Source organism: Sesamum indicum, linkage group LG1, assembly GCF_000512975.1.
Source record: "Sesamum indicum cultivar Zhongzhi No. 13 linkage group LG1, S_indicum_v1.0, whole genome shotgun sequence".
In the NCBI taxonomy this organism is placed as follows: Eukaryota; Viridiplantae; Streptophyta; class Magnoliopsida; order Lamiales; family Pedaliaceae; genus Sesamum; species Sesamum indicum.
The window spans coordinates 955,652-974,964 of record NC_026145.1 but is presented as its reverse complement, the minus strand read 5'-3'; the positions used below and the strand labels follow the sequence as shown (position 1 = coordinate 974,964).

The 19,313-nt window shown below is 36.1% G+C and overlaps 3 protein-coding genes and 1 long non-coding RNA gene across 11 annotated transcripts; 2 read left to right on the top strand and 2 right to left on the bottom strand.

The window, feature by feature from the left end:
- Positions 577-4,984, top strand: LOC105163504 (zinc finger CCCH domain-containing protein 18). 3 transcript variants are annotated; one of them, XM_011081992.2, is made up of 5 exons: positions 577-833; positions 1,671-1,979; positions 2,800-2,860; positions 3,233-4,235; positions 4,387-4,984. In XM_011081992.2, exons 1-4 carry the CDS (start codon positions 705-707, stop codon positions 4,219-4,221), a joined length of 1,488 nt encoding a protein of 495 aa, XP_011080294.1. In that variant the 5' UTR covers positions 577-704; the 3' UTR covers positions 4,222-4,235; positions 4,387-4,984. The 3 variants fall into 3 exon arrangements, with proteins under 3 accessions (XP_011080294.1, XP_011080367.1, XP_011080213.1); XM_011082065.2 differs by having other exon boundaries at positions 3,233-3,390; positions 3,463-4,450; XM_011081911.2 differs by having other exon boundaries at positions 578-833; positions 3,233-4,450.
- LOC105163422 (aspartyl protease family protein At5g10770-like) lies at positions 7,749-11,068 on the top strand. Its single transcript, XM_011081790.2, has 2 exons — positions 7,749-8,060; positions 9,555-11,068. The coding sequence occupies exons 1-2, from the start codon at positions 7,829-7,831 to the stop codon at positions 10,850-10,852; spliced, it is 1,530 nt and encodes a 509-aa protein (XP_011080092.1). The 5' UTR covers positions 7,749-7,828; the 3' UTR covers positions 10,853-11,068.
- Positions 10,841-15,066, bottom strand: LOC105163332 (protein ENHANCED DISEASE RESISTANCE 2-like). Its single transcript, XM_011081679.2, has 2 exons — positions 13,803-15,066; positions 10,841-13,030 (listed from the first exon to the last, which is right to left on the bottom strand). The coding sequence occupies exon 1, from the start codon at positions 14,946-14,948 to the stop codon at positions 14,085-14,087; it is 864 nt and encodes a 287-aa protein (XP_011079981.1). The 5' UTR covers positions 14,949-15,066; the 3' UTR covers positions 10,841-13,030; positions 13,803-14,084.
- Positions 16,353-19,066, bottom strand: LOC105163192. Of its 6 annotated transcripts, none has more exons than XR_002288098.1 (4): positions 18,886-19,045; positions 18,696-18,798; positions 18,439-18,516; positions 16,372-17,187 (listed from the first exon to the last, which is right to left on the bottom strand). It is a non-coding gene; the product is annotated as an uncharacterized LOC105163192 (long non-coding RNA). The 6 variants fall into 6 exon arrangements; XR_002288103.1 differs by having other exon boundaries at positions 16,375-17,187; positions 18,439-18,505; XR_847892.2 differs by lacking the exon at positions 16,372-17,187 and adding an exon at positions 17,652-18,057 and having other exon boundaries at positions 18,886-19,065.

Here is a 19,313-nt window from a genome sequence, read left to right as displayed (position 1 = left end):
ATAATTTATAATTCAAAAATATATTTTGGTTAGTTTACTACAAAAATTGGATGAGAATCTTTCGGAGCGATAACGAAATGGGCTTGTTGTTAGACGAACATTTAAATCGGGGGATATTTGTAATTCTTAAACAACGAAGAAGTATTTGTAATTATGTCAAACCTCCGCAGAGGTAGTTGTAATCTATTTGGAATAATTACATTGTCCTCATATGAGATTTAATATAATTACATGTAAATTTTCTATGATTTAAAAAATTACGTCTCGTACCCTGACATTTTCTCTATTTAATAATTAAATCACTCTGTTAGACAATATTCACTCATATCGGCAAACAAATTGAATGAAAATTTATATTTATCGCAATTGACATATAACTAAGCAATATGAATATTTTTGTTAAGGGAGATTTGTTTAACATGTAATAAATTAATTTAAATAAATATAAATTTTTATTATTATTTTTATTGATATCAACAAATTTAATAAATTTTAACGAGACAATAATCTTAAAAACAAAACAGCCCACCTAATTTTATAAACTAACAATTTATTGAACATGTCTGAAAAGAAAGAGATGAAGCGGGTCGAGGCGTAAAATCGCGAAACTTCTGCACATCTAACCCCAAAAAAAACGCTTCTAGTTCTTTCTCTCGCGCTCGCCTCTTCTCTCACACATACACACACAGTGGTTAGTTGTGGCTATGGCGGATGAAGACGAAGAGAGGGTTGTGGAAGAGCAGCTCCACTTCCAGCTTAACGAACAGAAGGAATCTCTCGCAGCCGTCTTGGATGCCCTCTCCTCCGACCCCTCCAACCCCGAACTTCTTTCTGTACGTCACGTTAAACTATACATGCATATGGTTGTCTCTTCATTGTGAGTTTGTTGATTTAATTTTTTATGGGTATTTTTGATGATTTATTAACGAATTTGACCATCAGACATTTGTGTGGGAGTCTCAATTCTTCAATTTGATTGGGTTGTTTATTAATTTCTAATCTTTGCTAAAGGGGAACTCTAGGTGAAGCCTAAATTATTGCGCTTACTTTGTTTGTGGTGACATTGGTATATTTTGATGCAGCTCAATTCGTGATTTTAATCACTATAACCGTGCAACACCCTGACTTTTGTAAATGTTTCTGATTCTCGGTTCATGTAGAGTAGTGATTAGGATTTTGTGGAAAATTCATTATTGATCTTTGAAGCTTAAGTATTTCCTTTGACATTTTACCATTGCTTACATGGTGATGCAATCCGCTTTTTATAATTATAAAACCTAGAATTTATTGTTCCCCCATACAGTGTATATGTGCAGTATCCAGTCATTTATAAGGTTATTGTTGAGAAGTGACGAGCATCTTTCTAAAAATTTACTTTGGCTGCTTCAGTGTGATATAAATAATATGCGAATAATATTTACTAATTTTATAATAAATACTCGGTTTCTACTGTGAGAAGATAGGAAGCCACCTAAAGCTGAAAACGCATTTTGCTTACATAAATCTAATTTGGCAATGTGAATTAACAAAAAATGTAACTCTTTTTAGTCACGGAATTTTTCTGAGAGGCATGCTGCTTTCTCCAAAAAATAAGACTATTTTACAGTGCTGATTATCATTTTTATGCTTCAATATCTCCTTCAACATGATGTATGTTATGTGCTGTGTAGGTTCATGTCGAGCTTGTTCAGGCCATCAAAGATGCTGAGGAGGGGCTTTTTCAGCTGAAAAGAGCAAGGTTGCTACGAGAGGCTGACTCTGTTCTGCAAGCTTCACTGAGTTCTGATGATGTCAAGGTGGAGCCTCTGGATCCAACAGATGTTGAAGCTAAACTGCTGGTGGATGAAAGTTACTCTGTTGGATCAAAATGTAGATTCCGTCATACTGATGGACGGTGGTATAATGGCCTCATTGTTGGGTTGGAAGGTTCTGAATCTGCAAAGATATCTTTCCTTACTCCAACATCTGAAAGCATGTTGGTGGGTTAATTACTTCTTACTCTTCTTCATTTCATTACTCTTCCTCGTTTCTTTCTGCACCTGCAGTCCATCTTTTAATCGATGCAAGTCTATTCTGCGTTTTTCTCTTTCTATTTCCATCTTGTTGTCATGCTAGATGATCTACAACTGATTCTGGGAGGAGATAAGTTTTATATTTCTTCTTTGGTAATTTTGGGTGAAATATGTGGTATATCTTTGACCAGGGAAAATAGTTCCACTGTAGGTAGGTGATGTAGCAATGTTGGTGAGAAATGTGTATTTCTGTTAATATTCCAGTGTTTGATATCGATCTCTTGAAACTAGTTTGCTATTTGATGATGCAGTTCAAGACTTGTTGAGTTACCAGGACAAGCTAATCTAGTGTGGTTCTTTGGTGAATTCCCAGTCAGCTTCCTAACTGTGTTTAAACTATATATCAACTCTTTCTCTCTCGGTACATGTAGATCTTAAACTGATATCTTAATTGTGGTTGGTCAGATAATTTTGAAATATTGACAATTGAACTTCAAAACTTCTGGGAATATATTGTCCCTATGATAGTTGCGACTGAATCAAGAAACTGATTTTCCAACTATTCTAGTCCCTGTGCTACCTATTAGAATTGCAGCAACTGCAATGGCGCTCCAAATACTTAGTTAGCTATATACCTTTTTTCTGTTTTAGCTATGAACCTCAGAAGCAACTTGTGCATCCCAGTATCCTTATGGCTTGGTGTGTTTAATCTTCCGTCTCTTTGATTTTTACATGTAAGCTGGTTTTAGTAAGATACTCTCACTAATGCTAGACCAACCTAGTGCAGATGTGCAAGTTCTTTCAACAGCAACGTTGTCGGTTTGGTAGTAATTGCCGCTTATCACATGGTATGTTTCCAAGCATAACGATTTTGGAAAATAGACCTTTGAGATGGTTTCTCTAGATCCTCATATTCGTGTCTCTCTTGTTGTATTGATGCATCATGTGAGATAATGGGGCATCTTCTTGGTGTTATCGCAGCTGCTCGGAGAGCAACGAATAAATTTGTCTATTTTGAGACTTTAACCCATCTAAATATTTAGGCTTTCAGAGACACGATAAATGACTTCACCTTTCTCTTCAACCATCTCCATGTGGTCAATCAAATACATTTATGCCCATAGTTGTTTTTCTCATCCCAATGTTCCTGTTTTCAAGGTTTAATTGCCTGCATAGAAATAGTTACATACTAAGTTCTGTCAATTCTCTATTGTTTTCAGGAATTGACATCCCACTATCTTCGTTGAAGAAGTATATTCCTACGACATGGGAGCAATCACTGGTGGGTTCCAGTATCTGGGCCTGCTCGGACTCTAAGTCTGGCATCTGGCGGGAAGCTGAGCTAGAATCATGGGATGAGGAACTCAGAATCTGTGAGGTAGTTTTTCGAGATGATGGAAATTCAGCAAAGCTGGGAACTGAAGCTATTACTTTGTCTGAATATGCCCAGATGAGTGATGAAGAAGAGTCTGACATGAGCTATGAGGAATCTGATTCTAGCGACTATGAAAATGACAGCCCGCAAGGGTTGGGATTTTTAGAAAGCACAACCTTGCAGAGAGGCGTCCAGACAGAAACTGCCATTTTTGCCAAGTGGGAGAACCACACGCGAGGTATTGCTTCCAAGATGATGGCAAATATGGGTTACCGTGAAGGAATGGGTTTGGGTGCATCTGGACAGGGAATGCTGGACCCTATTTCTGTGAGGGTTCTTCCACCAAAGCAATCTCTTGATCATGCTGTCAAAACTCTTGAAAAGGAAGAAAATAAGGAGGCTCGGTTAAAGAAACGTACTAGGGGTGGCAAGAGGAAACGTGATAAGAAGTTAGCAGCAGCAGCTAGGGCTGCTGAAGAGGAAGAGGAATCAAAAGATGTTTTCTCTCTGATTAACACCCAGCTTGCTATGCACGGACAAATCCTAAACAGCAGCTCGACAAAAAAGCAGCAGAGTAAGGCAAATGGGGAGGCAAAGAAAGAGGACAGGCGAGCTCTGCTTGCTTATGAAGACGAGATAAAGAACTTGAAGTTGCAAATGGAAAAACTGGAAGAAATGGCGAACCGGAACAGGAAAGAGAAGGTGGTATACGAGGCTGCTCTTAGGAAGCTCAATGAAACTCGAAAAGCACTGGCTGATGCTGAGGAGGCTCATGCATCCACATCAAATGCAGTTGCTAGAAAAGAGAAAGAGAAGAAATGGCTCAAATTTTGAAGGTGTTAAATGAGGTGAAAGCATATGCTGTATAGTTAGATCAGCAGATAATTGTTTGTTCTGCCCATATTTATTATGAGTCACCCAATACGAATGGCGAGCTTGTTCTCAATATTACCTTCTTTAGAATAGCTAACATGCTTGTTTTGCCTTCTTATTTATCAGGACCAGGACACGAATGAAAATACAACTTGAATTGATTTGTCCCCAGCTGATGATGTTCTTGCTACTATGTTTCTTAAGTTTCTTACAATGGAAATTATTGCTACGGCAGGGTTATCAGTCGAGCAGAGATGCGCTCACCATTGTATTACATGCTGCACCCAGTGCTTTTAATGCCGAATGACTTGAGAATTTTATCACACCCCCTTTTACAGGATATGTGGTATGAAATGAAACAGGTGATGCAATATGCAGCAGATGTGACATGGAGGTGACGGTGCTGGGCCTATCTTTAACAACAGCAAAGCACAGGTGAGCAATGCATAGGCAATGTGGGCTACAAGAAAGGCACAATTCTATTTTAATTTTGTGAATCCAGCGTTTCTTACACCAACAAAGGAATCGGTCCTACACCCTACCAAGATTCCAAACACACTCATCATATACATATGTTATCTGTGTGTGTGTGTAATAAAACTCACTTGTTGATGATTAATATGAGTAATTGTGGGATACCATCCAAGTCCAACTATTAAAAGGGTATTCCACCCTTCAATTATTGAGTAGATAGTACAGCTAATTTGCCCCAAAAGACAATTATGTTGAATAAAATTATAGTATTCACTAAGATTCTTGTGGAAAAAATAGGTTCTAACGAGTTCGACTTCAACTGGACATGCGGCTTTTTGTCTCACATTATGTGAGTGTTAGTCTTATTTTATATGAGAAATAATAATATGAAGGGCGACTCAGCAAGAGCTAATCCCTTCTTTTCCTCTTTTCACTCTTCCTATTGTTCAATTTTTGTTGGTAATAATAAAGAGTGTATTTGACAAATAGACGCAATACTGATGAAACCTATACTCACCGACACAAACTACATTACTAAACTTAAGTTGGTGGAAATGGAAATGGGAAGAAATGTGAGGAATTGCTCCAAGTCTTCCATTAGTCAACCACTACTGTCCTACAATTATGCTGCTTATAAGTGGGTGTGGAATATCAATAATTCTTGTCTACTGAGGTTGAGCTATTAAATTTATATTTAATAGTCTTTATTTACTTTTTATAAAATATTAATATATTGTGTATTGAATTTTGTAATTATAATACGTGGTATAATGTACAAAGGAAAAGAATAAATAAAAAAGGGTGGGTATTTTTCCACTAAGAAGAAAAAGTGGTCCAAATTTATGAAATGGAAATTGGAGGGTACCACTCACCCAATTTCACTTGTGACCAATTAGATAAGGTCTTTCTTTTCCACTCTTTATTTGACTTCTTTCTCATTTTAAGAACCCCCCCAACCTCCCCAAATATATATATATATATATACATAAATAAATAAATAAATGTACATCAAACATCCCTTTATTCTTTACTATGAAAGCTTGATCATGATCATCCAACCCCATCTCATTTTTTGCCTCAAATATGCCATACAAAATGGATATCTCATTTTGTTTGCCTAAATTGTGACATATTTCATTAATTACATCAAAGTATTTCGTTGTTGATAAAGATTGATGTCCTAAAACTCTATTGCCACGAGGGCTTTCTTTTGATATACATTATTCTAATTATATATATTTATATATATTGGTATGTTATATTGACTGTTACTTTAGTATGACATTTTGTATTGTCGAGCATATAAAAAAAATTCATTAATTCTACTTAGAATATTATATATTTTTCATTCCACTTAAATCCCCTAATTATTATCCACTTATCATATAAAAGGAATCAATTATTAGTACAAAATTCCAACAATTAATTACAAGTGTTCTTTATAGCCATAACATTATATAATTGAAGAAAAAAAAAAAAGATAATTAGGACCATACAAAGGATGGGTGCACATAAGTTTTATGAAATTGAGAGTTACTAAAAAATTGGTCCTAATTTTGTCATATTTGATAATAATTGTTAGGTTTGTAGGATGACAAATTGGGCACATGAGATGAGTTTTTGAGTTGGAATATTGATCATATGATAACCTTTCTTGTCTACATGTGGAACTTCACCAACCTCCACCCTTTTTTATTTTTATTTTTATTTTTTGAAATAATACTCTATATGATTTTTTTAAATTATTAAATAATGATTATTTAATAGTTTACTAACAATTACTATTAAAAATAATTATTAGATACGATCTCGTTATCGTTACACATAAATTACAATAAACTCAAATTTTGATGGAATTAATTTCAATTTGAAACTCTTTTTTTCTTTTTTTGAATAAAAATTCAGTGACTTCAACTCCAATCATCATCACGAATAAAAATATATTTCAGAAACCATAAGTGATTAATTATTCAAAGAATTTGAACCTTAAACTCTTATTTCAATTGCTAAATTGTAACACAAATTTCCTCAAATTTCATAAATAAATTAAATAAGTTCCCTCCCAATTTATATTATATATATTAAGACTGAAAATCTTAAAAAAAATTATTTTTGACAGACAAAACGTAGATTAATTAAAACACTCTTACATAAACTTATTTTTTTCATAAATAACCATTTGTTTTAATGAATTAGTACTTATATCAATTGTTTTTTGTTCATATAAATTAAAATTTGATATATTTTATCAATTAATTTGATCAACTATTCATTTTGTATTCTATATAATTAATTAAATATAATATAAGATTTAGATTATACACATACATAGATTGAATGTGGTTCTTTCAGTGACGTATATTTATGGGATAATTATGCTCTCCTCTCCTGATGTTTGAAAAATTACATTTAATACTTTTAAGGTTTGTTTTCGTTTAACAAATAAGTCCCATATCAGTCAAAATTCACTAAATTTGTTGATATTAACAGAAAAACTAAATAAAAATTGATACTTACACTCGATTGACTTATTACTTATTTATTGTAGGTCAAATTATTTTTTTCGAATTAAACTAGTCTTATAACGAAAAAACATACCTCCTCACATGCATTAACGCTAAAGATGTATGAGAATAGTTTAATTATAAAAAAATTTATTTGACATACAACAAGTAAGTAATTAAATCAATTCGAGGTAAGTATAACTTTTTTTCAAATTATTTTATTAATATTAGTAAATTTGGTGAATTTTGATTAACAGAGGAACTTAATTATTAGGCGGAAGCAAACTTAAAAAATACTAGATATAACTTCACAAACCACACGAAATTTATATATAATTACACTAAATTTTAAGGAATGGGAGTGTAATTATCCTATTATTTAATTTCCAATACAAGGCAAAAGAAATAAATTAGGGATAGTGGGGTGACATGGACTTTTGAAAACAACACTATCTCTCTCTCTCTCTCTAGCTATCTCAATGTGTGTGTATATATATGTGGTGAATGGTGATGGTTGGCATGCAAGAAGGAGAAGCCCAGAATCCAGAGAATAAGCAGAAGAAGAAAAGAGAGAGTGGAGTGATTGATCAATGGCGACTACTCTGAAAAATAATAATAGTCGTAAACATAATCATCATCCCTTCTCCCTTATCATCATCAACTTGTGGTTGCTGTCGTCTTCTTCTCTTGTGGGTGCAGATGCTGATGATCAACATCTTCACCCCACCTCCAAACACATTATTCAAACCCATTACCATACTCTTCAAATCAACTCTCTCTTCCCAGCTTCTGTCTGCAGCACTAATACCACTCCATCCACAGGTAATTTTCTTCATCATGCATTTTCTCATTTATTGCAATGCATTTTTTCTTTTATTACATTCATGTATGTGTGTCAATTTTTCAGACAGTCTATGATATATATATATGTATATATGGATGGTGCAGTCACAGTGAGTTAGATTTTAGAAAAGTTATATCACTGATGAGAGTGTTGTTTCAGTACTCTGTTATAGTAATTTTTCATATATATATATATATATATATATTCCTTATAATTAATTAATACATTTTAATTATGAGGTAAAGAAAAGAAAAAGAGGAAGTATTTGGTGGGTTGTAGTTTCTTCTAATTTGGTAAATTGCTGAAATTTATGAAGAGGTGATTTCTTGAGGTCTTATCTGAATGAGATCACAACAGTGTGTGAAGACAACTGTTGTGATATCACACATTTCAAACAAACTCATTTCACATGTCTTTAATTTATTCCTTAGACTTAGATAATTTTAGTGGTGTCCAATATTGCAAGATTTCTTCAACAAGAAGCTTATCTAATTCTTTTATATTATTCCCTTACATCAACTCCTCTCTCTCTTTTCAATTATTTCCCTCAATCATTACCTTCTTTTTTTCTTGAAAAAATAAATTATAATAATATCACATATGAATTAATAATTCTAATCGGTTTCGAACGTCCTACATCGTTTAATACAATTTTTTTTCAAAAAAAATTCATAGTATAAAAGATACGGGTCACTTAAGATCAAAAAATTACAATTTTAATCCTATAAATATGGGGAAGGGACAATTTTGATCTTATACAAATTTATTTTGTTAAATTTATCTTATAATTTTAAAAATTTTCTATATAAAAAATAAAAGTAACTGAAAATGTGCAAATCTTGCGGGACTAGAAATTCCCTTTTTTGGCCAAGATTAAAAGTAAAATGAAACCATTGAATTTGGGAAAGTTTATGATTCATATTCAACAGTATGAGTAATATTTTTAGCTTTTTGGGTGGCAATAATTAATGGTAGCAGCTCTTTTAGAGTATTGGTGTAAGAGACATTCTCAAAGTGCAACACAGCTGTTTTTGACAATGAACTTTTTGCTTTGCTTCATTGCAAGAAGAAACAATAAACAAGTTGATTCTGGGGTGGGGGAGTGTTGTCTTGTAGTGCATGTGGTGTCTTTGAGTGTGTGTTTTCTGTGTGTCTTGTAGTTGAAGGATTTTGAGGTGAAGTGTAAGCCATATTTGAGGATACAGTTTCATGAAATTCAGGGGGAAAAAAAGAAGTAAGAATTACCTATTTCTAAAGAAAGAAATATCTTTCAAACTCATGAGAACATTGGATCTAGGCATGAAAAATTGTAGACATGTGAAGGACAAGACAAGAGTAGAGTCCTTGACACAGTACCAAGGAATCCTTAATCATCATCAACAAGATTCTTGGTATTAATCAAATTTCATTTCATGTCTAAACATCTTTTTCATGCTCATTTATGTTGCCCTAAATGATCAAACATGAATCAGGTTCCAGCAAGAGGCAATCAACCTTGGAAGTTTTCCATCGGCATGGTCCATGTTCTCAACTAGGTCAAGACACGGACGCCACCATCACTACACCATCCGTGAGTGAGGTCCTTTCCCATGATCAATCTAGGGTCGATTCAATCCAAGCTCAAGTCAAATCAGACTCAAGCAAAGTCAAAATCAAGAATACTAACTCGAACCCAAACAAGCTCAAGGACAAAAAAGCCAACCTCCCAGTGCAATCGGGCCGGTCACTTGGCTCGGGAAACTACATCGTGACTGTTGGCCTTGGGACCCCAACAAAAACGCTATCGCTCATATTTGACACAGGCAGTGACCTAACTTGGACTCAGTGCGAACCTTGTGCTAGATCATGCTACCAACAACAAGATCCCATTTTCAACCCTTCTGCCTCGGCGTCATACTCCAATATATCCTGCAACTCACCTCAATGCTCTCAGCTCTCAGGCGCCACAGGCAACAAGCCGGGCTGCTCCTCCACGACGTGCGTCTATGGGATACAATACGGTGATCAGTCCTTCTCAGTAGGGTTCTTTAGCAAGGATAAACTTACCATAACAGCAACTGAGGTGTTCCCAAACTTTCTATTTGGCTGTGGCCAAAACAACCAAGGGCTGTTTGGCAACACAGCAGGGCTACTAGGCCTTGGCAGAAACAGTCTATCAATAATATCCCAAACTGCACCCAAGTATGGCAAATACTTCTCCTACTGCCTCCCATCAACTTCAAGCTCAACAGGGCACTTGACACTAGGCAAAAGTGGAGTTTCAAGAAATGTTAAGTTCACCCCCTTTGCTAGCTCACAGGGGACGTCGTTCTACTTCATCGATATTCTGTCAATAAGCGTGGGCGGACGCCAACTACCAATCAGTCAATCTGTTTTCACAACTGCTGGCAGCATAATCGACTCTGGCACGGTCATAACACGGCTCCCGCCCGCGGCCTACAGCACAATGAGCGCAGAGTTCAGGAAGCAGATGGTGAAGTACAAGACTGCACCAGCCTACTCGATATTGGACACTTGCTATGACTTGAGCGGTTTAACTACTATTACCATTCCGACTATATCTTTCACGTTCGGTGGCAGTGTGAAAGTTGATCTGGCTCCATCAGGAATACTCCTGGCCGTTAGTACATCACGCGTATGCCTCGCTTTTGCAGGAAATAACAATGCCGATGATGTGGCCATCTTCGGGAACACTCAGCAGAAGACATTGGAGGTGGTGTACGATGTTGGCAGAGGGAACCTAGGATTTGGCCCTGCAGGATGTAAGTAAGTAAAATGGTGTGAGAAATTGGTACTCAGAACTGATACATGCATTTCACTTACCTAGTTTATAATGTAAGAATAAGTTAGACTGAAGGGGAAAAGGGATCAGTTAAGAAAATGTGAACTGAAATGGCTAAGAGATTTGCAGGCAAATGTATAGTGATAGCATATACAGGCTTGTGGTTGATGGTCGTAAGTAGGAAACACCACTATGTTCTACAAAGTTTGATGTCATTTCAGGTATATATATATATATATATATATATGAACTTTGCCATTAAATATGCAATTGAGATGCACTGTTAAGATACCACCCCTTGCTCCAAGAATGGAAGCAAAGTCTTATTGCGACTGGTTAAATAGGCACTACACTGTCGTTTGCATTGAGTATGCTAATGATTAATACATAACCCTCAGTTTTAAAAACTGGGGTCTGTGTCTAGCATCCACCTATATGATGTATTGTGGATCTGACATAGCATCTACCGAACCATGTCCATCCAGATTCTCTTGACCTCATCCGGATTGGAAATTCCGTATTTTTATCGTTTTTTCTTTCTGCCGTAGAAAATGATCCCATCCATAGTAAACATTTTGAGGACTGGACTTCCAGTGTCCGGTTTGCAAGAAGAATCTTTAAATTGGTTGAATGAGGACAGAATGAAGAGAATTTTATTGATTTCAAACAGAAGTAACTTGCTATTTTGTACAACATACAGTGCTTTAATCGCCTAAAATTTCTTCATAAATCAATATTATCAATCCCATCATTCATCTGATGAGATGGGTCGTTTCCTCTTGACCATGAAGCATGATTCAGTTATATAATCAAAAAGACCAATCAAATCATGCAAAAGGCCCTTCTTCTCCCCTTTTCTGACTGGGCCAAGCTCAATATTCACTGTACATCGGGGCTAAGCTGATAAAGGTGGCCAAAAAATATGGTCAACCATTATTATTCTTATTATTATTTTTTGGAAATGAGAGCGATGAATCATTTATGTCCGATATCAATATTTAAAAAAAATTATTACAACAATCACAGTTTGATTAATGATATCGAATAAACTAAATATACTCAATACCTACTATTACAGATTTACAGTAGAAATAACACCTACTATGCAGTAGAAACAACATTCCATGCATAATGTGGAGTTCGAGTCCACGACTTCTACGGTCATGGGGCTTTGGTTTCCCCAACTAAGAACTTCATTGGCTGGTCAACCATTATTATTCACATAAACTTAGCCCTTAAAAAATCTAAATTATTGTGTAAACATATATTTAACATGTACTTGACAGTATTATTATCAAATAATGTTTCAACCTGGTAATTAAAACTGATGTCTCATAAATAAGTTCAAGATAATTAGTTGCAACATTATTTCTTTGGTTCAAAAATGTAGGTAAGAGCATACCACCATGGAATCAGTACAAACTTTGGGGTTAAGAAACAATAGGGCCACTTTCTTGATTTCTTCTACCACACAGAAAGCAAAGGATTCCAACCTTCTAATTAAGCTGCCGAGAACTAGGTAAGTGGGAATTGCCTCTTTCTCTTTGTATGTGAGTGCAAAAAGGGCTGCAGCTAACGAGTAGTTTCAGTTCCACTTTAACTCAAAAAATACAGATAGGTGAAATAAACAAAGACATGTACACGGTCCTCAGGATATAGATATGACGCCTGGAAAAACTAAATAAACAAAAAGATCGGTACACATTGAAGGGGGGATTTTCATGTCAGTCTCTTGACCAAAATGTACTTCCTGGACAAGATATTAAAATATACATTTTTTGTAACATCAACAGCTTATGAGAAGGAAAGAGAAAGAGTGATGCATACGATTCCTGGCAACCAATAATATCCCTATACATACAGTTGTGCACAACCCTCAACCACATGCAGCCAATAATATCCCTATCATCTCTCACAACTCACATCCAAATACCAGAAAAGCAGTCACAGCTCAAGAAAGAAGAATCCAACGCAGAAATCTCTCTACCCAACCAACTACAACTACAGCTACAGCTACAAAATAAATAAGAATAATACAATTCTTGACTCCCTTACTTTATTTGGCCACCCATGCACTGAGGATATGCTATAAAGAACTTTACCCACATACCTCTGGTTCTTCCTCTTTCTTCATTACAATTGAATTTGATAATATGAAACTTGAGACTGCATCAAAGAAACCATCAATACGGACCACAATTAACCAACATAACCAAGACTTAGATTAATCCATACTTGGTAAAATACATGTCCTAGGACTTGGTGTTCTAATGTGTGGTTGATCCCAAAAATCACACCCTTTAAAAATATTTACTTCATAAATACATGTCGGTGCATACACATATGGTCTTGTATGATTAACAAGTAAAGGTACAAGGCGCGAGAAAACTTTTCTATAATCAATCATACACATCTTCTCTTTATAATTAACAAGTAAAGGTACAAGACGGCACAAAACTTTTCTATAATCAATCATATCAAAATTCGAGCACATGTTTGCTCCAAAAGAAAGGCAGCAGGTGAAACCGAAAAATTCCATTCTTTCTTTTTGTTTCTTCCAGAAAGAGAAGATAAGGGAGGGGCAATAATAGAAATTACCCACTGTAATATGTCCAAATTAAATTGTATATGAAGAGTCCGTGCCACAGCATGTCAATAGAACTAAAATCCCTCAACCTAATACTGACTTCTTTTTCCAACCATTACTGTAAAGAGATTTGAGCCGTGACATAATGGCAAGTAACAACAAAGCATGCTACAAGCGTTAATTAAATCCACGCCATACAACAATGTCAAGGCAGCCACCAATGATCAATATCAAACATAACTTGAGGAAATGCTAGCTTTTCCGTGTCAACAACTGCTTTTATTTATGAAATACTAACATTGCAATAAGAAATCATTATCATCTTCTAGTTCTTCTAACTTGAAGATATACCTTGGGTTATTGATTCTTCTTCTGCTGGCAATGAATGATCTAGCACGTAGCAGAATACAAAAAATTCACCACCAAAAGTGGAAATCCAAAAAAAAAAAAAAAAGAGGAAAAAAAGAAAGAAAAGTTAATTAATTTAACTTTGATGCCAACAGTAACTATCTACACCCATCACTTTTCCTTGCACAAGGATTCCACCAACTTTTCGCCGTCATCATCAAAATGAAATTTCAGAAACGTACCTCAATTAAAAAACGAAAAAAAAAATCTCTTATGAAATCTCCACTATTCATCATCCTCATTTTCACTTTCACCGCCACTGTTGATCGGTAAAACCTTATTTGACGGAGTGCCGCTATCAACAACCGTGGCAGAACTCAGCTCCATTTGGGAAATTCTCACCGCACCAAACAACTTCTCCGGCAACTCGTCCTCCGTCTGTGCTTCCACCAAAAACCCCATATCTACAATCACAGCCGACGTACACCCTAAAGTCAGCCGCAAAATGGCGTTAGCTATGGCAGAGCTGCTAATATCAACATCAATTTCCAGATAATTGGGTCCCCGATGATAGTGGCAATTCAACGTCTTGCCCAGTAGACACGCGGAATAATTCCCCACCGCCCTTTTTACAATCCAAGGTCCTTTAACGATATTATTCACCAGCTTGAGCCGGCTATTGCGAAACGCATCCGATCCATTGATGAATTGATAGAGCAAAGGATTCGAATTAATCGGCTCGTCTATTTTGCTGGAAAAATAAAACACCGCAGAGTAATGATCGCGGCCGGGGACCTGAAGATTTATCGCGACAAGGAATGTCTTGGCATTTTTCGACCTGCGCAATGCGTTCATGACGCGGTTGTCAGGCCGGGCGAGGACATGATCGAGTTTAGCGTTGGATCGGAGCCAATCAACCCCAGCCGGATTGAGTAACCAATCACCGGAAGGAATTTTGGCCTTTCCTGTCAAGTAATCAGGTCCACGGAGGGAAAATATTTCCCCCGGCGGCGACGCCCAGCCATTGGATCCAGTGTGGAGGTCCACATGTTTCAAGGATCCGCCGTTGATTACTTCTTCTCTCCAGTCCTCAATGGCAATAGCGGCGGCGGAGTGATGGTGCTTTTGCTTGTGTTTTGTGGGACACATTTTTCGTATATGTAGATTTTCTCTCTCTCCCCGACGGCTATATGAACCCCAACCGTCAGGTAACAGACCACTCTGGAGAGAGAGAGAGAGAGAGAGAGAGAGAGAGAGAGGAGAGAGAGAGAGAGAGAGAGAGAGAGAGAGAGAGCGCGCGAGCGGGTGGGGCAGTGGGTTTCTCGGTTAAATGAGGAGAGGCCCGAAAAATTTTATACATTTGCCCCTGGGTTCTTAATAATTACAAAACAACACAATTTCTTTGGACTATTTGTATCTTGGGTCGCGTACTTTATTCATTTTGCTCAACTGCTAGTAATTATCTCCTTGTTATAATTTCATTACAAAAGCGCGTGGAGATTGTTCCTACTTAATGGTTTCACTGCACAATATCCTCTAAATAAAGAAAAGGGCTAATTATACTTGCCATATCCGGTGCTGTAAATATCTTCCTAATATTTAAAATTTACTAAATAGATTCAACTAACTTAACGCTATTAATAAAACCGTTAAATTTCTGTTGATGTATTCTTTATGATTGTTGAAAATGAAATTAAATTAATAAAACCGTTAAATTCCTATATTAATAAATGATAAAATGAAATTATTTAGAATCCGGTATTCCCAAATTTTACACTTGTGTTTTCTATTATTTGACATTCTAACAATGTAATGTACCAACCTAAATCCATCCCTATAATTTCTCATTACGAGCAATAATAAGTATAGATTACAAAATTTGAACCCGTGACATTTTATGCCCAAAATGCATAACCATGTTATGTTGTATCCCTTCAATTGTTCTATACCATGTTTCCTCCACTAAGAAACACAATCTTTTTGTCCAATAAGTTCCCCGGGGAAGAAACCGCAGCACTTCTTCATGATCCTAACAGCCTATTTGTTTTCCAGTTTTCAGTTTGTAGAACAGTAATTAAAAAAGAAAAAAAAATCTATTTATGCATATGATTATTAAAAATATATTGACTTGATATGATCATTCAATATAAAATATAATATTATTAATTAATCTAAACACATGTTCATTTCACCCAAAATCTTATACAAGTATCAAAAAACCATATTTTCCTGTGAAAGGCTATAAGTTCCCTAGACGGCAACGAGGACACTTCTTCTCCCTTGTAAGTTATTTTGTCCCTACCAACCATATATACTAAACCTATTTTTCAGATAATACATATACACATAAATAAGGGATATGTGACGATCATATGTGCATCCGATGCACAAAGCAAAACATTTAAGTGTAGTATAAATTTAACTATCGTGTCGGTTACGTTTTGGAGGTAAATGTGGACCTCGGGATCATGTGCCAAAAACCTAACCTGATTTGTAGGTCCAAGATTATCAACTTCACGTTCAAGCACAACACGTAACCAGTCTCCTTTTTCATCCCTCCATTTTTTCTGAATTCTTGTAGTTACAAGTAAAAGAGATTAAATGCTACAAATGACATATTCTTCTAAGAAAATATAGAGGATCTGTCACTAGAAGGGAAGAAAACCACATAATATAAGATGCATAAAATCTCCCACAGAGACCTACCTGAGGAATAGAATCAAGCTAGCTTTCAATGATTCAATCCATGACCATCCAAGTTTATATACCTCATATATTGGACAATATATCGGGCGCAGGTAGAGGCTTCTCTCAAGTCTTCTCCCAGTTACACTTCTTACTTCCTTTTGGAATTCTATTACCATTAAGTAATTGCGTACCTAGGTCATTTGAGTTATCGATTTAATATTATCCATCCAATGTTTGAAGGGCCTTCTCCCTCAGAAAACTTGGAGAAGTTTTTCTAGAACTTGCTAATATATTTTCCAATACCAGACCCAACACTGTGAGATCTCCGCTCTCTTAAGATCTGCTGCCTGTTAAGACTTTTTAGGGAGACAAAGAGGAACTGTATCCCGATAGCCAGATAATAGTTCATCCTTGGTCACAGCCCAATTTTAAACGAGTAAATTTTTCTTGCCAACCAATCTAAGTCAGTTAACCACACACACATCATCACAACCATGACAACATGACATACGCTATCAGAGCTGTGATGAAGCCAAACAACACCTATTATCCTCAACACTTCTAAGGGCAAGTTGTCTGAACCACAAATGGATGTCTCATCACTTTCTCAAGTCTAGGAATGATGCAGCTGAGTGAACAAATGACCATCTTCTCCAACAGTCAATTTCAAACAGCAGTTTCTAATTATCCCAGCAGCGACCTAATTACATGGCAAAGAAGGATTATCAGCCTAATCGTGACCAGTGCGTTCGTTATAGTGCAGTCAAGCATAAGAGTAAGAATCAATAGAAATAAAGTCCTCAGCCAACAGAATAAACATCATATGGCTGTAACTGCCAAATCTCAAACATCAAAATAACCACGAAAGACAGGCTTCTCCATGGACTGCACAAATATTGAGTAGCTGTGGGCAAACACACTCCAACATAGAATACATCAGCATACTTGTCTCTGATAAGATCATATTTTCTAGGAGTAAAAGACTGTCTAGAAAATTGATATATATGAGATAAAAGCATTTGGTAGGATCAAATAAGGCAGAAATACTGATCTTACTAGACCATGAACAAAAGTGGAGTTGAAAGCTATACAAGTATCCTATTGCCATGATATCATAGAAATGAATATATCCATACGTGAGGCAACAAAATTTAAGCTCTCATGTCAATTGATATGCATCAGTAAAAGGTTTATTTTCACTTCTCGTGGAGGGATCTGCCGTAGACATTTTCTGAAGAACAAGTCATGTTAAGACGGAACCAGGTTGAAATATCAGTTACAGATACAGGGGTACGCATAGAATATGTAGTGCTTTTGCTCAACTCCTGGCACATTCAAATATAAGTATTTCACATGACAAAACCTATTTTCAGAATGTTTTTTTTAGCATTTACAGAACTGTTACAATCATTACAGCTACCAAGAACAGATAAAATTTTGTTCCACATTCATCGATACACCACACTTGAATCCTCAAAAAGCAATGCCTTTGAAAAGGAGTGAACACAACCTCCTCCAGGTGAACATGCATGACACCTCACTAAACATGAACATATCAGCAAAGAATTGCCTGAGACATAAGAAGGTGATCATAATGTCAGTCCAGTTTCAATGATCATGATGGGAAGACATAATAAATGAACCAAGGAAACACGGCCAGAAACCAGCTAAACAGCCTTCAAACATGGCCAAGTAAGGATTTGAGCTGCTTTACAGTTCTAACTCTCTCCACAATTCTCTCCCATAATTCCCAGTGCAATAGCAGATAGCCTGAATGTCCAAGATGCTTTAACAACATTCTATATCTTAGATAAGGTAGAAGCGAATTATTTAAAAGCTAGTTCTACAGATTAAGGAGATCGATAAACAATATTCCAACTCAAGCTATAATCAAACTCATGTACACAAAAGTAATATACGATTGCATTTGGTCAGAGATTTCAAATCATACCCCATTTGATGTTCTTTCTCTTTTCCCTTTAACGCTCAGCTTTCACTAACCATCCAACTCTAACAACCTATAATCAAACTATGGGAAATCCCAGCTCAGCTTAAGAAAAGCACGCAGCAAATCAATGAACAAATCACAACACAACATAAAACGTTGAAGGACCAATACACAAACTGATTCCAGAAGAAACTAAATAGATACAAATATGCAGCAATAATCCAACGGTGGAAACAAATACCGCATCCAATTCCTCGTACCTCCTATTTCCGCAAATTGAACCGATTCTACTGCTTCCTTCGTCTAGTGTCTTTTACTTCTTTGTGGCTGCTTATCAGTTGCCAATCTGTAAATCCAGTAAACCTACACGATGCAAAAACCAATTCACATTAACACGAGAGGCCCAAAATTGATTAAAATCTCTTCTGATCTCAGATGTTAGATGCAGACCAAAGCGAGGACGTGAGCGACAATGAGAAGAACAACCAAGAGAGGAACGAGTTCGAGAAACCATGGCCGAATCGATGCTTGCTTGGGATTCGCCATTTGGTTTGCTCAACTCTTGTATTTTACAGTTATACAGTCTTAAACCCTTCCTTCTTTTGTCTCTGTTGAGTGTTTGGGGGACGTTTTATTTGTGTTAATTTCACTTTGCACCCCCATAAACAAGGAAATTACTAATTCAAACCCTACATAAATAAAAACCCACATTTTCTACCTTCATAAATTATTAGTTTGGCAGATCCCACGCCAATCTAAAGGGATGAATAAAACTTCATTTTCAGGCAACCAAATAGGGGCAAAATTGTCCATGTCCCCATTAAAATGGACTCACATGACTTGCACATGATTTTAAATCTCAATTTCATTATTGTATC

Excerpts from the sequence above, each read along its gene's own strand:
- LOC105163504 (XM_011081992.2), top strand. The coding sequence starts at position 705 with ATGGCGGATGAAGACGAAGAGAGGGTTGTGGAAGAGCAGCTCCACTTC. Across the intron at positions 834-1,670 it reads CCAACCCCGAACTTCTTTCT|GTTCATGTCGAGCTTGTTCA; the intron begins GTACGTCACGTT and ends TGTGCTGTGTAG. Across the intron at positions 1,980-2,799 it reads CAACATCTGAAAGCATGTTG|ATGTGCAAGTTCTTTCAACA; the intron begins GTGGGTTAATTA and ends AACCTAGTGCAG.
- LOC105163422 (XM_011081790.2), top strand. The coding sequence starts at position 7,829 with ATGGCGACTACTCTGAAAAATAATAATAGTCGTAAACATAATCATCAT. Across the intron at positions 8,061-9,554 it reads TAATACCACTCCATCCACAG|GTTCCAGCAAGAGGCAATCA; the intron begins GTAATTTTCTTC and ends AACATGAATCAG.
- LOC105163332 (XM_011081679.2), bottom strand. The coding sequence starts at position 14,948 with ATGTGTCCCACAAAACACAAGCAAAAGCACCATCACTCCGCCGCCGCT.